The sequence below is a fragment of the Tiliqua scincoides genome, chromosome 6 (genome assembly GCF_035046505.1).
Source record: "Tiliqua scincoides isolate rTilSci1 chromosome 6, rTilSci1.hap2, whole genome shotgun sequence".
In the NCBI taxonomy this organism is placed as follows: domain Eukaryota; kingdom Metazoa; phylum Chordata; class Lepidosauria; order Squamata; family Scincidae; genus Tiliqua; species Tiliqua scincoides.
Genome location: NC_089826.1, coordinates 33394069 through 33414499, shown reverse-complemented (window position 1 = coordinate 33414499; position 20431 = coordinate 33394069). Strand labels below are relative to the sequence as shown.

Sequence of the window (20431 nt, the reverse complement as noted above, 5' to 3'; positions counted from 1 at the left end):
AGACTATCCTACAATGGTCTGCGGTAGATGCAGCACTGACTCCCTGCAAACCACAACTTGCATATTGGGAGCACATGGTGGAGAATGGAACATCTTTGAGGCTGACAATTTGTAAACCATGATTTTCAGGAAAACAGAGCTGCATCTGTAGATCAGTTTTGCACATCCCTTTTATAGCTGGAACAATAAATGCCATGTTTCCACAAAGGTTGCATGCTTTCCAAAAAGAATTTGGGATGTCCCTAGTCTTAAAAATTTACAAAAATCTGAATATGTATCCAAATTTTTTATTTTTATTTTTACACACAATACTTGCATCACATTAAAAATATTACTTTCTGCCTTACAGAATCACTTCTCCCCTCCAAACCACAGGACGCAGGAAAGACAGGAATAACTGCAGGAGAACAGACATTTTTTGAGGCTGAGCTAGGCATGCATCAGATCAAGTTACAAAACACTTCGTAGGTTTTCAAAATCAGTGGCTATACTGATTCCGTTTCAATGAAAATCACTTTTTGGTAAGGTGGAAGAAGAATGAATGATTATTGATGGGGGGGAAGGATTATCTGTATAGCTATTTTCTTGCATGTAGGTCGTGACCACCTTGATAATCAGAGGAGAGGCAGCCAAGGTAAAAGCAAGTCCATTCTGAAGACTGAGCAACCATTATGGCTTGCCCCATACTTAGGAGGGGAGCTCCCAATAGTCTCCATGAGACTGAGGGTCTCAACTTTTTAAACACAACATTAAAATTTAAGTATGCCACCTGAAATATAACACAGAACTAGGAACCAAGTCTCTACTGAATGTAGCTGTAGGTTAAAGATTGTTACAACTAAAAATTATATTTAGCACTTACCAGCACACGCAGTACTGTCATGAGTATTCAAGCTGTATTTCATTTGAATTGTACACTGAATGTCTTACCTGAACAACCCTTGTTTGAAGAGATAGGCACTAACATGACCTCCATCCAAATATCTGATTTCACATCCTGGCCATATTTCTTGAAGGCTGCGCACTCCAGTTCTTGGAATATAGGCATCTTTTTTGGCTTGGACAACTATGATCAATGTTGGGTCAACTGGAACTGAGAACAAAGAATAATCACATTCCTTGAAGTGTACTATATTTGGTTTTGAGGACATTATTAGAGAACAGTTTGTTACAGTTAATACTGTGCTTACAGTCTTCAGCAAGTGGCAACAGTTCAATGTATGCTGGCCCACAGAGGCTGCATCCAGTGCCAACTTGGGGAGGGAGGGTTGTGTTGGCTGACGCAGGGGTCTGGGGAGAGGGGGGAGGAGACAGGAGGGAGGTATTCTGGGGCAGGGGGAAGGTGGGCAGAGGGCATCCCAGGGGGTGGGCGGGGAGCGGAAGGCAGGGCTGAAACCCGGCAGTTATGCCGGATTCCAACCCCATTCCCTGGGCAGCATGGAGCAGCTTAAAGTCCTCTGTTCTCAGATTTGTGCCACCTCTTGAAGTGGCGCAAGTCTGAGAAGACCTATTGGGGCTATGGTGGCTTACCCAGGGAAGAGTAAGGGGAAGAGTTTCCTCTTGCCTCTGGCTGAGGCACTTCTGGCCCCAATCTTGCGCTGGATACAGCACAGGTCTCCTAGCCTGCCTGTTCCAGCACAAGATAGGATTGCACCGCACGTATCTTATATACAAGATCTTCTGAACCCAAAAAAAGATTTCTAGTCACCACTGAAATACCTCCCTCTACTCCAGTGATATTGGCAGTGTTAAAGGCTACTCAGCTACAAATCATCATACTTCTATGATTTGCAAAGTTTTCACAGTTGATGTGGGGCTGTTTTCTGACTCCTTCTGTGACCCTAAAACCTATAACGTAGTGGTGTAGGGTATGTGGCAACACTATTACTACAAAGCTGCTCTTTTCAAACTCTCCAGCAGTTTGAGAAGTGTAGTAAGTGCTTGCAGGGGATGGGAGGGAGGCAGCAGGGACAGGGGGAAGGCAGGGACTGGGATGTACTCACCAGTCCCTGCAGCAGCCTTCCCAGGGTCCGGGGAACCTTGCACGAATGTCTGCAGGGCTCCACAGCCTGCTAAAAGTGAAAGTGGAGCGATTCACACTCCACTTCTGGTTTTGCGGAAGTGGAGCGTGATCACTCCACTTTCACTGTCTGCATGCTGGAAAGCCCTGCAGATGCTTGTGCATGGCTCCCTGCACCCCGAGAAGGCTGCTGCAGGGACTGGAGAGTACATCCCAGTCCCTGCAGCCCCCCTGAGCACTGTAATCCTGGGGATCACGTTGCTGCCTTCCCCCTTGCTCCTGTCCCTTAAGGGGGCAGAGGCCAGGGCCTTCAGGCGAGGGCAGTGGTTCTCAAACTCTCTTGGAGAGTTTGAGAGCCACTGAGTACTAGCGTGGGCGGGGGGAGGGAGTGGGAGCAGGGGAAGGCAGCAGCACCATCCCCAGGATCGCTCCGCCCAGGGGGGCTGCAGGGGCTTGGGTGCACTTAGCCAAGCCTCCTGCAGCCTCCCCAGGCTGCGGGGAGCCCAGTGCAACCTGCAGGGCTCCCTGCAGCAGTGAAAGTAAATGCTGAGAGATCGCGCCCTGCCTCCACCAAAGCAGAAGTAGAGCGCGATTGCTCCGCATTTACTTTCACTGCTGCAGGGAGCCCTGCTGCAGGTCACGCTAGGCTCCCCACAGACTGGGGAGGCTGCAGAAGGCTTGGATAAGCGCACCCAAGCCCCTGCAGCCCCCCTGGGCAGCACGATCCTGGGGATCGCACCACTGCCTCCAGGCTGCCCCGCCCCTTAAGGGGGCAGTGGCCAGTTCTCACAGGCTGGTGCGTCGTGACGCACCAGTTTGAAGAGCCCTGGGCTAGCGTGTTGCGACGCCCCAGTTTGAATACCACTGACTTCAAAGTGTTGCATGGGTATAATATAATAATATTGACCTTAGTTTTTGGGGAGGGTGTGTTGGAGCTGCAAAATATATAGGCCTTAGTGCTCAGATTTTTCACACAATATTCTTTTATGGTCCTAGCCTTACAGTGGGAGGGGCCACTGCTCCCGATGACATGGGTATGCGCACACTTGATGTTACTTGTCTCCCATACTGCTTCTGCATGCTTCATCTAATCTGACTCCAAACTGTAAGTTGCTTCAGTACCAGTTCACAGTAATTTGCAATTATGTACCAGGTCTTGAACACAAACCTATCAACTCTTTGTTATGCAGTGAAATACAGGATCACATTATGCTGCAAAGGGCTAAATTTTTAAAAAGTAACCCCAGTATCAGCTACATTCTTTGTCCTACTAGAAAGAATCCAATGTGCTATACTATAAAAGGAGAGAAAACAGAACTCCAAATATAGAAGCTGCATGCTCAATAGTAGAAGTGGTTACTTATCAGAGCAGACATGAGAAATCAGACAGATTTAAAAATACTGTTCAAAGTAAGATGAATATTCTTCAACAGGTGAGAAATAAGCAGAAGGAAACAATCTAGAGAAAGCAGTTTCAAGATCCATATTAAAATTAGTGTGTACCTGAAAAGTTAGCTACATGGGTACATTCATCCATCACCCCTTTCATGAACCTTAGGGATTCTCTTTGTAAAGTGTCACTTTTTCCACGTATCAGATGCTTCTGCTCACTGGTAAAGTCCTTATTGCTACTGCTGCTGGTTGAAAACGTCTGGTTTATGCACTGCATTTTTGGTGCCTCTTGCACTAACAGTACTTCCGTTGAGGCACTTAGAGTACTTTTGCTAGTGCTAAGACAGTGGCCAACTTCCGAAGACAGAACTTTGCTTCTGATATCCAGGTTCAGCATACTGGAATTGAGATCCAGGTTGCTCAAACTGTCCACACTGCTGGGAGAATTTTTAACAAAGTCTTGTCCCATCTTGAATGAATCTGTCTAAATAGAAAAACATGCCTATTCAATTAAGGCACTTTTGCATAATGCTTAATGTCCTCCTAAGTTATCAGCTAGTTGGGTGTTCCTAAAAAGGTATGCTCTAAGCAAGAAAAAGAAAAGAATGCAGCAATATATGTAATTTGACCCAGGTGATGGTCCATTATTCTGATCCAATATGGCAGCTCTCCTATATTTAAATTCAAAACTTCCTGAGCACATACTGACAGAACAGTCATTGAGATATTTGATTATGTAGCAAATGATGGTCACTGTGATCCATCTAGGCCAGTGTTTTTCAACCAGTGGAACTTGTACCACTGGTGGTACTTGAGGTGGTGTCCAGTGGTGGGACCCCCAGACTCCTGCCAGTGAGACCAGCAGTGCAAGCAGGCAGAGCTCCAGTGTGCACTTTTCACACACTCAAAAAAGCCCTCCTGTCTGCCTTGAGCCTCTTACTGGCGTTTGTCATGTTGCAGCTGGCCTCCTAATACAGAAGTAACTGGTGATGGTGTCATAGCCATACATCTTTTGATACTTCCAATAGGTGAACTGCTCAAAGTGGTATAGTGGGGAACAAACGTTGAGAAACGCTGATCTAGACCAATACTATCTACTCCAATTGCCAGTAACTCTCCATCTTTTCAAATAGCTGTACTAGATGAACAAGTATTACTAAGGAAATCTATAAATTTTCTGATTAGATGCTTTATTTGGTCCTAGTTCCACTATGAAGCTCTCTTTAGCCCTTTAGTTAGTTTCGAAGAAACTATATCAAAATAAAACAGTAAGAATAAGTCAAGTATAAGAAGCTGCCACCTGAATAGCTAATATTCCTACTATAACTAAACACTGTAAAAGGACCAATGTATTCTGATATTATATAAACACTGTTTTGTCAACATAAAAATATCAAAGAAATGACCGTATACAACAGCTTCACATTTAATGAGTTTTGTTTAAGTACTTGAATATGGTAGCACATAATGGAATAATTTCATTAACTGATCAGGGTTTATATTCCACAGGAAAAATTATACTTACTCCACAATATTCAAGCATTTGAATTATCTCTTCTTCATAAACACTTTGAGTATAGTATTGTTTTTCTAGTTCTCTCCAGTTCACTGCCTTGCTCAGTACACCCTAAAATGAAAGAGCAGTTACTTCTTGTACAACCGTAAGTGACCATATTACATAGTTATGCAAAACCTGTTCTACCTCGTATTTTAAAAATAACCAGTTTTTTAGATCAAAATCTTTGACAAAAGCCATTTCAGGCAGAGTGTCAAGCACAAAGTTTAAGAGTTAGGAATGACTTGTCATCTCTTTATACTGTAAGCCACTCAAGCCACTGTGTGCATGAACTTTGATAACCTAGGGCTAACAATATCATAGGATCATCTAAGTGGATGGTTCAGGAACTCTTAACTCTGAATACCTGCCCCCGTACTGGCCAGTTGTGCTATGATGACCAACTGGCCAGTACATACCTTCCTCAGCAGTAGGGTTGACCAATATCCTTTGTTTGAAGAAAATCCAGCCAAAATGACAAGCAATCTACATAAGGCTTGTCTGGAATGCCATGCGACTCTCCTGTCATTGTGGTGAATTTAAGGGTGGGGGTTATTGCAAGAGGATGCCTCAGTAGTTTCAAGGATGCCAAGGCATCTCAGAAGCCTCTGGGGGATTAGAAGTGTCAAAAAATAAGGGGAAAAGACTGGTGAGAAGTTCCCTGGACACATTTAAGCAAAGGGTCTGATTCAAAGAACCATGCAATTATGCAAAGAACTATGCCCATGGAAGGACTTTGGACTTACATTTCTCAAAGTTGCCTATTATGCTATATTTTGAACTTTTTAAAAGGTAGGATCCTGGAGGGTAAACTAAATTTAGAAAGACAACCCCTCCCTTCATGCTGTTCAAAGTTCAAAATCCTTCCTAATCCCAATAACACAAGTATTTACAGTGGGTCCTCATTACCCACAGGTTTCGTATCCACGGATGTGACACACTGTGGGTTCCAAACCTGCAGTGGGAGAACACACAGTGAACCTCCTAGACATGACCTCTGGTTGCATCCAGGAGATTCTCTGTGGTTCGGACAACTGATTTGATTATCCAGTTTTTGGCATCTGCAGAGGTTCCAAGATTGGAAACCTCATGGATGCTAAGGACCGACCTGTTTCTCTACTGTAATACATATTAAAAATGAATACCTGATTAATAGTAAAGCTTTGAAACATTTGAGTTAACAACTTCACAACAGAACACTTAATTATAAATGAATTACCGTAGTAAAGACACCTGAGGCTGTAGACCAAGAGAGACAAGGCACTAGCGGCAATGGTTTTGGCCAGTTTGACACTGCCAATGATGCCATCTATTAAATAGAAGACAATATATTTTTATCATGACCTTAAAAGGCTACTGCTTCTCACAATTTTTCAGACATTTGTTCTACCAGCTACTATGGCTTTAAACAAATTAGATCTACTTCCTAGCACCCCAACTAGTGCTTCTGCTGTAGGGAGCTTCCTCCACAAGGACCCCTTGGCAAATAGAACACTCCTTCCATTCATGAAAGAAGCTTCAGCTTGTGGAAGGAGCTCCTGACTACAGAAGTGCTAGTCAGGATGTCACCCATTATCTTTTTTGCAATATACATTCACTAAAATGATTGAAAACAAATAGGATTAACCTCACTTAATTCTCATTAGAGAAGTCTAATAAATATACTGTCTATGAACAGACACTAATGCAAGAAATCTTCATATCTGCATCACATGATTAGATAGTTCACACATTGTTACTTTTTCAAACAATAGTAGCTAATCTAGAAAGTTAATTCAAATTTTCTATTTGATCCTGCATAGTACAATCCTAAAAGATACGAGTAAGGATATGAGTAACTAAAATTACAGTTTTAAAAAAGAGCTCTTACATGTCCACCCATGGATATGCCGGTCATTCCTAGGGGGCCATAGCCTTCTCGCTCCAGCCAGTGCAAAAGAACCGCTGATTCCAGCACTAGTGCACCTCCCATCACAAACAAGTCAGAGACATTTTTTAGACACGATCTTCTTTCCTCCCAAAGAAAACCAGGCAAACTTATTCCAAAAAAATATATGCAATTCCCATTGAACCACATCTATAATCATGCATTAACCCTAGTAGAGTGTCCTTTCTAGTTACTGTTGCTGGTGTTCTAATACACCTTTTTAGATTATACCATGGAGCCTTTTAGTTCACTACTTTGTGAATTTCTTGTTGAAAATCAGTATGTAAATAATTCTTAATGTATAAATCAAGTCAGATCATAATTGTTATGAAGATTGTCTTAACTCATACCTACTTCATCTTATTGAGTTTACAGTATATACTCTATCAAACAAGCTGAAAATGAAGGGAGAACAGCTAGACATTGAATCAAAAGCCATCAAAAGTTCCTCTAAAGAAACTGGATTCAACAATATTGCTATTTCAACTACTATAAATACTTATCAGCAGCTACATTTAGAATTCAGAATACAAGAATACAATTTGCAGAACTACCAGCAATGGATTTTCTTTTTACAAGAAGTTATTTTATATTTTTCACCAGGTAGCTATGTGACCAAAACTATGCAGCATACTAACATGGTAGGAATACATGCCAAAGGAGAAAACCTGTGAACTTTGGCCATGAATGCTAGATCAGTTGTGAAATTCAAAATTCCGGATTTCAAACTTGCTACTAAAGCTACTGCTCCAGATGCTTCCTGCATTGCAATCAGTTTTACTTTACAAGTAGCAACACAGCAGCTATGTCTAGCAACAGTGCTGAACTTCAATTATGCCTGTCACCTCTACATATAGCTAAGAGGCATAGCTAAGAGGGGTGCCCTAGGTGCCAACAAGCTGAATTTGACACTAGTGACCAAAATTGTGAAACCTTTGGTAATTATGAATAATACCATTATGTTATACATCACTGGAAAGGTAATTTAATGCAGAATGCAATGAAAGAAACCCTGTTGAAATATCTGTATTCTATCAAGAGTTATGGCCAATTAATCAGAAAAAACACTGTCTTATGAAACAAAAAGTGGTTTTCGTCAACTTAAAACTGACCGAGACTGATTCTTCCGAGAGTCAAAGAGCTGAAGGAAATTCAGCTGTGAATAAGTTTAGGTTCAGTTCAGTTCAACCTTTATTGGCATAAAATACAGAGAAAGAACAAAACAAAACAAAAATATACAAAGACAACACAACATAGACATCAGTCTTTTCCTCACATACTGCCCAGAGTTCCAGAGCTCTGCCTGGCAATTACCCCAGATAAAAAGGCAGCGACCCTATCAAGGGACTCACAGGTGTGGAAAGGAGAGACTGAAGCATGATTGAGTTCTCCCAGCCCTGCATCCTAGTTAGCAAAGGGCCTAGATATTTCTTGCGTGAGACGTCATGAAGTGGGCAGTAGAAAAGGTTATGTGTTATGGTCTCAATACAATCCCACCACACTTGCATGTCCTCTCCGAGTAGGGAATACCACTGAACCTACCCGATAACACGGCTGATGGAAGAGCATTACATCTTGCAAGTGTGAGTGCTCTCTGAGCCTGTGGGCACTCCAGGTGATAAAAGTTTAGGTTATTACTCATTACTTTCTTATCTTGTATATGTTATATATACCAATAAAGGATTCTGAACTGAATCAACTCTCACTTCCATATATTATAAAGCAGTTACCTCTGCTAACTGAGAAAAGAGGCAATTCTTCAGGTAGTGCTACTCTTATACTTAGCAGGGGCTAATAACTGTCCCTCTTCACCCCAGCAGCGTGTCTTTTCTAGTGGTTGTTTGCTAGTGGTGTTCTGCATCTTTTTAGATTCTGTGTGGAGGGGGGAAGTGCATGTGTGAAATGAGATGGGTCAGGGGGGTGAGGCAGCAGGGAGCGCTTGCTGTGTCTGCTCCATTGAGGACTCAGTAGTGCCTTGCTAATAAAGGTTGCCCACCTGTTCAGATATCTGACATTGAACTCCCAACCAAGCAGCACTATCCTTCACATGTCTTGCTCTGTTCTAAGTTCCATGCATTTAAAAGAGCACCCCTCCATCCCGAAAAAGGATCATGTGCTGGATGCGGGCAGTGTAGAACTCATCTCTAATCAATACTGGGCACACTTTAATTTTGATTTCATCGTGGGGGGCTACAAAATCTGCTTTGACCCCCGAGTAGCAGATGCCTTAGCTACGCCACTGCCTCTACATGGAACATTAGTTAGAACTACTGTAGTAACTTTATTTCAGTAATAATGGGCTACCAATTATTTCTAATTGGTAGCCCATTAGAGCCCAATTCTCAGTTCAATTAGATAACCTATTCCCAAACTTTTGGACATCTTATAGCAACACCATTTAAATCTAAAATCCTAAAGGCACTGGGAAGACAAACATTAAATGTTTGCAAAAGCCTTCCCATATCCAAGGCAAAGAACTAAGTCTCTTCAGACTTTCTCATATCTGAATTGGCAGAATGCAAAATTCATCTTTCTGTAACCTGCTACTTGAAATAAATTGTTGCAAAAGTTATCAAAGAAAGATACACCAAAAATAAGGCTATTCATATTATTTTAAGCATTTCACCATGTCTCTACAGTTTTTGCTGAAAAAGATGAAGTGGTAGTGAGTAAAATGCAGTGCATCCATAAAACTTACAACTGATCCTTAGGCTTTCTGCAACCATGTATAGATACGAGTCAAAGAACATACTGAAAGGCATGCTGTTCTAAATTTAAATTAAAAGGTCAATTTTTTTAAAAAGAGGCACTTAGTAAAACAATTAAGCAGAATGAGTTCAGATACCAATTTGGCACTCATTGTACTAGATTACTTTAGCTACTCTAACAATGAACAAACAATTGATGCCAGATTCTTCATTTAACAGTTTAAAACATAACTGTGACGAAGAATAAAATGGCATAATAGAGAAGAGTAGCGCATCTATGTCAGTCAGGTTTCCTTATACCCAAAAGCTGTCTATGCAGTATTTCGACGGGGTGGACAACCTCAAACACAGTACTTTGTTTTCCACTCATACACCACCACCTAAGGATACAGCCCATTATTTTGCCCTTAGTTTCTCTTCCCTAATTTGTTTTTTAATTACACAGAATTTTAGTAGCTGTCTTATGATTCTGTGGGAGCAGACACTGAAACAGAAACTCAAAAGTTTGAGTCCTGTAACACCACAGACTGCTGCAATTGTGGCACATGCTTTGTGTTGTACAACTTGCGCTGAACAGCTTAGATGCTTGGTGATGATATCATCACCAGGAGCCTCAATGCAGCTGGGCTTGACAACTCCTCTGTTGCTCATCAGCAGGAACTGATGAAAGCGGGGAGCAGAGCAGCGAGGGCAAGAGGAAAGGAACAGAAAAGTGAAAGAAACTGGGAAAGATAAAAGGAGGTGGAGTGAAGAAACAGAAGAAGGTCTAAGAAAAAAAGAGACAGAAAGAAAAGTCCTGGGAAAGAAATGTATGCTACACCATCTAGAGGCACAACTCAAGATAGGCAGAATACTGCTAAAAGAGTCCAAGAAAGAGAGATTTGTTCCCTGCAGCTAGAGCTGCACCACTTGGAGTCAACGCAGCAGGGAGGGAAGTGAGGCAGAGCTTCACACCAAGCAGGAGAACTCTAGGGCCTCTCTTTTTCTGGGTAACCCCTAGAGATGTGGGAGAGCATGCTGAAGAGGATCCAGGCACCCATCTGGCCCTGACCTTACCCCAAGAATGCTGCATCAAACATCCACCTCACCAACAGGCAGCCAGCTCAGAGTAAAATAGCCACTGGGTATTGGGACTACCCATGAGATCAAGGGTGTCCAAAGTTTTTGGCAGGAGGGCCACATTATCTCTCTGACACTGTGTCGGGGGCCGTGGAAAAAAAGAATTTACATTTAAAATTTGAATACATTTACATAAATATACATAAATGAATATATTAAAGATTAACAGCAAGCAGTAGTGGAGGAAGCCCTCATCCCACAGCTCACGTGAGAGGTCAAATAGTTGCTCTCACACTGAGAGCAGTTGCTTTGGGCCAGTGCAGGCTCCAACAAATCTCTGAAGGGCCAGAGGCTCATTGGAGATTGGGGGCTCCCTGAGGGTCACATTGAGAGGGCCACATTGTGGCTCCAGGGCCAGGGTTTGGGCACTCCTGCATGAGATCATGGTGAAAACAACCAATTTTTTGTCTGCCATCCTGGCTAGGGATTTTGCTTTCCTTTGTACAAAAACATCACTGAAGGATGTACTGCACCAACTTGGAAGGCCAGTTGGCCATAATCCAACTCCAAGTTTTATGGGGTTGTTTTGTCCCTTGGATGAAGACAGCTCGGGGTGATCGCCTCTTAATTCTGCATCTCTTTGTGCCCTCTACAATCTCCTGATTCCCTAGAACAGACTGAGGAGTTGACAGACTGAGGTCAGAGTGAGGTCAGGGAAGTTTACTTGCATGAGTTCCTTCTGCTTACATTCCTAAGCTTAGGTTGCAAATTTCAACAAATTTCAGCAACAACTGCTAATATACCACCTACATCCTACTCCACCCCATTTACTCCTATAGGGACTACCATGATAGCTTATAGCAGCTATTAAAGCAGAACTGCACAAACATACTAAAACAAACATTTAAAATCATCATAAAATCCTCCTCCTCACAGGGCCATTTGTGTTTCTATGGCCAGTGTAAGGGGAACTATGGACATAGTAATGGTGATTCTTGGCAACAAGCACACACACAGAACTGCAGAATTTTTTTTGGCAGGGTATTTAACAGGTTGTGTTTTTCCAGTATAAGCTCATGTTTCCTCAAAGCACTGGCTATTCTAAATGTATGCTTCATTATTTTCTGACATCATTCTTCTCTGATCAACTCTCTCACTATATTATAGCGTTCGGAAGAAAAAAATCAATTCGCCAACCACCCTCTTTCTCCTCTGGATTTCAACTTTACAGACATTTTTTGTTTGAAGGATATAATAAGGGTTTTCCAACAGCAATGAAGCCATACAGGCCTCTTTGATCATTGGACGGGCCATTAAAGTGCGTCGTCTCCAAAAATGCTAAAATGACACAAGTTTTAATAAGGACAAGTTAAAAAGGAACCACATCAAAAGTTTTTGTTTTTTTTAAAGCATTAATAAATAATGTTACATGCTTACATGATCTCCAGTGCCTGCTAAATGAATACACACAGGACTATGTTTGCTGTTCCATCTTTTTGGTACTATAAACTGAAACCTATTAAACAGAAAGAAGCCATTACAAATTCTGGTTTGTATAAAGAAACTACAAGCGTAAGGATGGAAGCTCACAAAAAACACAATTTATCCACCCTCTTTTCTCCACAGCTTTATGCACCTCCCTCCAGAAACAGTTTCTGTTGTTTCAAACACCCCTCCAGAAAGTAGTCAGATGGCCCATGGAGGGGGGGGGTGCAAGTGGCTGGGAACATTTCTGAGAAGTCAGACAGACGCATCTTCAGTTAATGTTTTTTCAGCTATCAGAATGGTGAAACCTGCTACAAGGCATAATCAGTTCAAATCTTAATCACATTAACATTTGTCCAATGAAAAGCAAAATCCAGGATATTTGATGCATGTGACAAAAAACCAATAATCCTGTTCAAGATGTATAGTGCATCTTCAGGCATGCACAAAAGTGCAATAGGTACTAACTGACCGGTATGACCTGGTACAAGCAAACCTTTACAGGCAACATGTAAATCTACCTTCACTCAAGATCAAGATCAGACAGATCCTAACCAACTTTCCAGCACCAATGCAGCTGCAATGCAGCTCCAAAGTAAAGAAAAAAACATTCACTTATCTTGAGGCAGCCTCTGACTGTACTCCACTGCAGAATTCAGCGAGTACCCCACTGATACAGCTACATTAGCACTAGAAAGCGTTCGGATTGTCACCTTCTCAATACTACTGTTAATGTTAATAATAAGACGTTCCCCCCCATCTCACTCAGGTCACTAATTTATGTTCTAAGTTTGTCCTTACGTTGCTGTGATGGATTCTTTCGGCATGATATCTGGCACATAATGAGCCAAAGGGGATATGAAGTGTCCATCAAGAATTTTACAATCTGATTGCTCTTCAATCTGCCGGAAAACAGTAAAAATGCAATAGCTACTGAACATTAACGTGCAAGTTTGGGAAGACAATCATGTTATGCATAATTGGCTACCAGTATTTTTACAGAAATTCCAGGCAACAAAAGTGAATTTGCATTAGGTTTGAAATACAGATACCTGCAGTTCCCTAATACAGAAAAAGAGGCATTCCGAACAGAATGGGAATGCCCCGCCTGTAAGCTCAGCTGGATAATGGAAATTCCTCGCTCCAGTTCTGGCCCTACCTCACTACAGTGAGGACGTTGGTTGGGGTTGTACTGCCTTACCGAGATCAAGTGGAAGTTTTTTTGGACATCAGGAATCTCTGTGCACAGACTCCCCTTGTGATCATTAGTCAGGATGAGCGCCCTTAGTCAGGAGGAGGTCTTTGGCGAAGGCTCCGAGGGCAAATCGCTTTTGCGATTGAGTTGCATCATTTTGGTGCATTGCCCAAGCCTGTCTAACAAGCAGCAAGGATGTTGGACTGCTTTTCAGGTGTGCAGAGTTTATTGCAGTTACCAATCACCATTAAAGCTGTGCCCAGGAGAGTTTTAGCTCACCTGTGTCCCTTCTCACAGGGGAAGCAGAGAGCTATTGAGGGAGCCAACAGGTCTCCCTGACCACTGTTGATTTCAACCTACTCTAACCAGCCATAGCGCAAAGGTTAGGAGTGGCAATTAACACCAATATTCTACTGGCACCGAGGCATGAGGGAGCCACTTGGGTAGCTGAAATATCTCCTGTTGGTGAGAGTGAGATGAATTTTCTTGGAGCACCATAAAGCTCACCAACTGTGGTTGTCACTGAGTTGGTGGTGAAAGTTGGATGGTTTCACTTCAGAGCCAAGCCCAGATCCCTTCAATTCAAGTCAAAAGGAAAATGGATTTTGTCACCAATGTTCTTCAGTGATCTCTGCTAGTTTCCCTCACTCCCTTCCTAAACCAAAGAAACATTTGATAAACAGAAAAGAAAAAAACTGGTGGCAGGGAAGGCTTGCTAGGACAGGAGTTTTAGTTTCTCCTTAACCAGAAATGGTGCTCCTGAGTAGAGCCTTACAAATAAGGCTCTAACCATATGGCAGCATATGGTGTCTAACCATATGGCAGCACAATATTCTTGATGTCTGTCAATTCTCAGCCAAAATTATAAGTCAATGCAAATTGTTCTCCTTCCTTTCCTGGAAGTCATAAGGGCTGTTTGCCATGTTCCACTTTGGATAGTAGAGTAAAGCAAGAAGCACGAGAAAGAAATGGTGAGCCATTTTGTTAATTGGCTTCAAAAATTATTTTCAAGTGGTAGGACTAGAGTTTCAACACGATGCACCAGCTAAACAGAGCTGACTTTCTACACAGCTCTTTATCAACACACAAAATAGTTCTGTAAACATTATGCGTATTCATGATTAAATCAAAAATTTAGACTAGAAAATTAAAAGCTACAATTATTCATTTTTAATACCTTGTTAATGTGCACTGGATAGTCTCCAGAAACCAGATTCTGGCATGTTTCCCTGTTTCCAATAATCTTTCTGAATTCAAATATTCTGTTAAGAAATAAAATAAAACCATTTGTATATGACATTTTGAACTAGAGATTTAAGGGCAACTTGATTGATTACTTAGCTATACCTGCAAATAGTAGAATCAGTTTTGCTTTTTTAATTTCCAAACTACTAGTTGCCTCAAAAGTTGTTGAAATGGAATGGCTGCTAAGAATCTAAGTTGCTCAAATGGATATGTTAACAGATTGAATTTGACTGAAAAATGGCCAACACAGTTTTGTTCAAATTTCTACAGAAACAGATACCAATTGCTGCTTTTTGAAACTAGAGACATGACAAGTTTGGATTTTTTCTGTATTTTCTATGCAGATCACAGGAATTTGATCTTACTACATACAGAATCTATACAGAAAACATATTCAAAAGTTGCATACTATGCTTTAATGAGAGTTCATTTTGACTGTTCAAATCTGGATGATCTTCAATCCTCTTTCCCTTTAAAGACGACAAATGGTCACTCTAAGAGATCACACTTGATACAAGCTTAACTTACACCATGTTTATTCAAAAGTAGGCCCCATCATATTAACTGGAGCTTACTTGTGTATAAGATTGCAGCATTAAAGATTCAAGCAACAATAGTTATGTATTAAATGCTAACATTATACTATCTAACATGAGGCTCTTTCAATTTACACCCAGGATAGGTTGATATTTGAAGTATGAGATTTTAGAGCACTGTGACAAAAAATACAGAGAATGCACAATTTTCTGAAACTGCAGTATGCATCAACTTAAAGTTACCTTTTCAAGTCTTCAGGTCTTCCCCATCCTTGAATAAAAAGTTTAGTGAGAAGAAGGCGTCTGTATAAAACATCAAGTTTACTCACACCCATTAGCAAAACACATCTGGAAGAGAGCAGAAACACTGTTACTTCGTTTCTAGGTGAAAATACTAGGTTGTTTCTTGTCCCTGGTGTAACTATAGAAGTACTGTACAACTCTTATTTTTTATTAAAACAAACAAAATCTTGCTGAATCAGGTCAAAGGCTCAGCCAATCAATTAAAGCAAAAGTAACACAAGAAGCTTCACTTACAATAATGAAACTCCAAGAAATATAGTTGGCCCTCTGCATCTGCAGATTTGAGTATCCGCAGATGCTGAGCCCATGGCTGGAGGACCTCAATACATCTCTCAGACACAGCATGAAGCCACTTCTGGTTTGCACCAATTATTTCCAGTCATGTCTAGGGGTCTTAGGCGTGGGGAAGTTATCTCAGCATCTAAGTAAGTCTGATTTCCATTATCTATGCCAGGGGTGCTCAATAGGTGGATCGCGATCTACCGGTAGATCGCGAGGCAAAATGAGTAGATCGCGGAGCCCTGTCTCTCCAAACTGTTAATATGTCAGTTTCGTCTAGTGACTAGACGAAACTGACATATTTAGCTGACACTAAACTGACACTGAAACTGACACTTTAGCTGCTCTTCAGGCATGCAGCAACAAAACTGACGAAACTGACTAGACTCCAGGAGGGGCTCCATACATTAAAGGGGGTGTCTGTCAGACGCTTCCTTCCCCCCTGGTAGATCTCCGGGCCTTGCTGGGTTTCAAAGTAGCTCTTCAGCCAAAAAAGTGTGAGCACCCCTGATCTATGCAATGTAATTGGCTGTGCAGATATTTAAAAGAAATACCTCTTGCCTGACAGATTATTTTCCTACATTAGGGTACATTATTATGGATGGATGAATGTGACACAGATAGTTCAGCAGAGAAGCAGTTGGCATGTGTAACATATCACTGCCACCTAATTTTAGGAACTGAATCCTAGTGGATGAACAGGCTGGGGAAAATTCCAGGAGTTCAAACTGCTGCAGATGAAGAAGAATGAGTGTACTCTGATTAAGCAAGAAGTTGAAAAAGACATTTTGTTCACTTTGACAAATCAGTTTACACGTGTTAAGCTGCACTCCTAGCAACATTTACATGGGAGTAAACCCCATTGAATGTAATGGGACTTCTGAGTATACATGCATAGGATTGGGCTGTTAGCCTGAACAGGGGTAAACAGTGCTTGAACTCTGAGAAATGCCACCCGCACCATAATTAATCCTGTTTTTGTTGCAATGATGCTTTTCAGCACAGATGCTCTGTTTGAAATCCTTCCACTGTTTATCTTTTCACTTACTATAATATTGTGGTCCCCAGTTTGTGCAAAAAATCTCAATGGACTTTGTAGACCACATTGTAACTCAGTAAATTTTTCCTTCCCCCGTTTTCACTGACCTTTCATTGACATTTTCACTGACCTTATTCTGCACCATACAATTTCTTGCATTCACTAATATGTTGTTGTTGTTGGCAACCTTCAGTCTCGAAAGACTATGGTATCACGCTCTGAAAGGTGGTTCTGGAACAGCCTCTAGTGTGGCTGAAAAGGCCAATTCGGGAGTGACAATCCCTTCCACACTGGGAGCAAGTGCAGTCTGTCCCTGGTCTGTCTCCCTGGCTATGGGCCTTCCTTCTTTGCCTCTTAGCCTCAGACTGTTGGCCAAGTATCTCTTCAAACTGGGAAAGGCCACGCTGCACAGCCTGCCTCCTAGCGGGCCGCTCAGAGGCTAGGGTTTCCCACTTGTTGAGGTCCACTCCTAAGGCCTTCAGATCCCTCTTGCAGATGTCCTTGTATTGCAGCTGTGGTCTACCTGTAGGGCGCTTTCCTTGCACGAGTTCTCCATAGAGGAGATCCTTTGGAATCCGGTCATCATCCATTCTCACGACATGACTGAGCCAACGCAGGCTTCTGTTTCAGCAGTGCATACATGCTAGGGATTCCAGCACATTCCAGGACTGTGTTGTTTGGAACTTTGTCCTGCCAGGTGATGCCGAGAATGCGTCGGAGGCAGCGCATGTGGAAAGCGTTCCGTTTCCTCTCCTGTTGTGAGCAAAGAGTCCATGACTCGCTGCAGTACAGAAGTGTACTCAGGACGCAAGCTCTGTAGACCTGGATCTTGGTATGTTCCGTCAGCTTCTTGTTGGACCAGACTCTCTTTGTGAGTCTAGAAAACGTGGTAGCTGCTTTACCGATGCATTTGTTTAGCGCAGTATCGAGAGAAAGAGTGTCAGAGATCGTTGAGCCAAGGTACACAAAGTCATGGACAACCTCCAGTTCATGCGCAATTCATGTGCAATGCGCAATTCATGTGCAATTCAAAGTCATGGACAACCTCCAATTCATGTACAATGCGCAACTCATGCGCAATTCATGTGCAATATTTGTTATTTACAAATAACACTATGAATAAAAATTCTGATCAGAGACTATTATTGCAGGAAGGTTTTTGTACACTAATGTGTAAACGTTTCTCTGAAGTCTACGTAGAAGAGGCTGTTGATGCAACGGTCCAATTTAAAATGTCAGGTTATTCTTGCACTCCTATAACTGCCATTTAACTATTTCTCTCTCTAAAGTAAATGATATTCTAATACTGTAATCCTCTACATAGTTACTCAGAAATAAGTCCTACTATACTGTAATCAGTGGGGCCCACACTTAGGTAAGTGTACACAGGCCTGAATTCCACTTAGATTAGGCAACATTTGAATTGCAAAAGTTGGCATTGGTTATTGAAATATCAGTATTGTCAGATGGCATAAATCTAAGAGCTCAATACCAATAAGTAAATATGTGGTCTGCTGCAAGACAATATGGATTTCTTTCCAGCACAATCCTAGAAAGTATCAACATGCTCAGAGAATAAATATATATGATTTTCAGTTTTAAAAATACTTGAGAAGATCTAATTTGAAACAGCATGAAAGATCAAAGATCTCTTAATAACTTTGTTCACATTACAAATGTACACACCCAAATCATTAGAACATTTAGTTATATTAGCAATATACAGATATGTGGCTGGAAACATTCAAATTACATTCTCATAAATAGTTATTTCTGTATGTTGCTACTGATAATGATAACAGGCAGCCTGATTGTACACTAGGGCAGTGCTGGTGGCCTACGCACTACCATGGCAATAGCTGTCACAACAGTACCGCAAGGCATATTGTGATACCCAGAAGGGGAGAGCCGCCAGTGCAGAGGCCAGAGCCAGTTGGTGCTGAGCCTCTGTACCAGCAGGACACACAGTAGGAGCGCACACCTGCAAGTTCCCCACCAGGAAGAAGGGAGGAGTTTCTGGGTGGTGGGTCAGGGAGGGGCAAAACTGGGCAGGGGAGGGTAGCCCAGGCAGCAGAGGGGGATGGCAGATGGCTACCGGCAAATCCCATTCCCCCCTCCCAAGCCTCAGAGCCCAACACAGGTCTCCTCAATTACAGGTTGCAGGTCTCCTCCACAGCTTTGTGTAAACCCATCAGGGCTGCCAGGACTCTACACAGGTTGAGGGAACTTCAGTTCCCTTACCCGAGGAGACCTCTGGCTGTTTACCTGGCACAGTGGCCGGGGACAGGACTGGGTCCTAAATGCTTTAATAATTTGGGTCTTTGATCTTGGTTGCCTCACATTTGGTCACTCTTATTTTTTGTGGGCTCATGGAAAATGACGCCAAAATGTATATATTACAGATTACTGAATTTCTATGTTATAAGAAAATACTACACAAAACTACAACAAGCAATTCTAATGCCTAGGAAAAAAATTCAGTCAGCTTTCCTTCCCTATTCAGCTATAAAAATTGTTTCACTACCATAGCCGTATTTCACTACCGCTTATCAAGCAAAGCAAACAGTATTCAACTGCCCTATCCTTTGACACAGTGTAATTACTTGGTTAATATTTCATCAGTATCATTTGTCTTCCTGCATTAACTTGCTCATTGCTTCTTAAAACACACTCAACTGGGTTATCATCTAGAAATTGTATTGGCAACCTTCAGTCTCGAAAGACTATGGTATCGCGCTCTGAAAGGTGGTTCTGGTACAGCGTCTAGTGTGGCTGAAAAGGCCAATCCGGGAGTGACAATCCCTTCCACACCGGGAGCAAGTGCAGACTGTCCCTGGTCTGTCTCCCTGGCTATGGGCCTTCCTTCTTTGCCTCTTAGCCTCAGACTGTTGGCAAAGTGTCTCTTCAAACTGGGAAAGGCCATGCTGCACAGCCTGCCTCCAAGCGGGCCGCTCAGAGGCCAGGGTTTCCCACTTGTTGAGGTCCATCCCTAAGGCCTTCAGATCCCTCTTGCAGATGTCCTTGTATCGCAGCTGTGGTCTACCTGTAGGGCGCTTTCCTTGCACGAGTTCTCCATAGAGGAGATCCTTTGGGATCCGGCCATCATCCATTCTCACGACATGACCAAGCCAACGCAGGCGTCTCTGTTTCAGCAGTGCATACATGCTAGGGATTCCAGCACGTTCCAGGACTGTGTTGTTTGGAACTTTGTCTTGCCAGGTGATGCCGAGGATGCGTCGGAGGCAGCGCATGTGGAAAGCGCTCAGTTTCCTCTCCTGTTGTGAGCGAAGAGTCCATGACTCGCTGCAGTACAGAAGTGTACTCAGGACGCAAGCTCTGTAGACCTGGATCTTGGTATGTTCCGTCAGCTTCTTGTTGGACCAGACTCTCTTTGTGAGTCTGGAAAACGTGGTAGCTGCTTTACCAATGCGCTTGTTTAGCTCGGTATCGAGAGAATGAGTGTCAGAGATCGTTGAGCCAAGGTACACAAAGTCATGGACAACCTCCAGTTCATGCGCAGAGATTGTAATGCAGGGAGGTGAGTCCACATCTAGAAATAAACCCATGGAATCATATCTATGGCACTCTTCATGGAACATTTCTGAAATTTAATAGCTGTTTAATTATCTTTCTTTGTAACACTTACAGTACTGTCCAAAAAGTTATAAGGACAGAAAAATGCTGTAAT

At 42.3% G+C, this 20431-nt stretch overlaps 1 protein-coding gene across 4 annotated transcripts in view; it reads right to left on the bottom strand.

Moving 5' to 3' along the window:
* Positions 1-20431, bottom strand: part of ABHD18 (abhydrolase domain containing 18) — a 28097-nt gene that overhangs the window by 4079 nt on the left and 3587 nt on the right. For 2 of the 4 annotated variants that reach the window (XM_066631955.1, XM_066631954.1), the window contains exons 2-12: positions 15366-15470; positions 14519-14603; positions 12948-13048; positions 12099-12177; positions 11915-11999; positions 9593-9620; positions 6838-6976; positions 6187-6276; positions 4938-5039; positions 3524-3896; positions 931-1093 (exon numbers count right to left, since the gene is read on the bottom strand). In XM_066631955.1, the coding sequence (XP_066488052.1) occupies positions 931-1093; positions 3524-3896; positions 4938-5039; positions 6187-6276; positions 6838-6976; positions 9593-9620; positions 11915-11999; positions 12099-12177; positions 12948-13048; positions 14519-14603; positions 15366-15457 (1337 nt within the window). In that variant the 5' untranslated portion in view covers positions 15458-15470. Of the gene's footprint in view, positions 1-930; positions 1094-3523; positions 3897-4937; positions 5040-6186; positions 6277-6837; positions 6977-9592; positions 9621-11914; positions 12000-12098; positions 12178-12947; positions 13077-14518; positions 14604-15365; positions 15471-20431 lie in introns of those variants that run through there. The other 2 variants (XM_066631957.1, XM_066631958.1) reach the window with 2 other exon arrangements.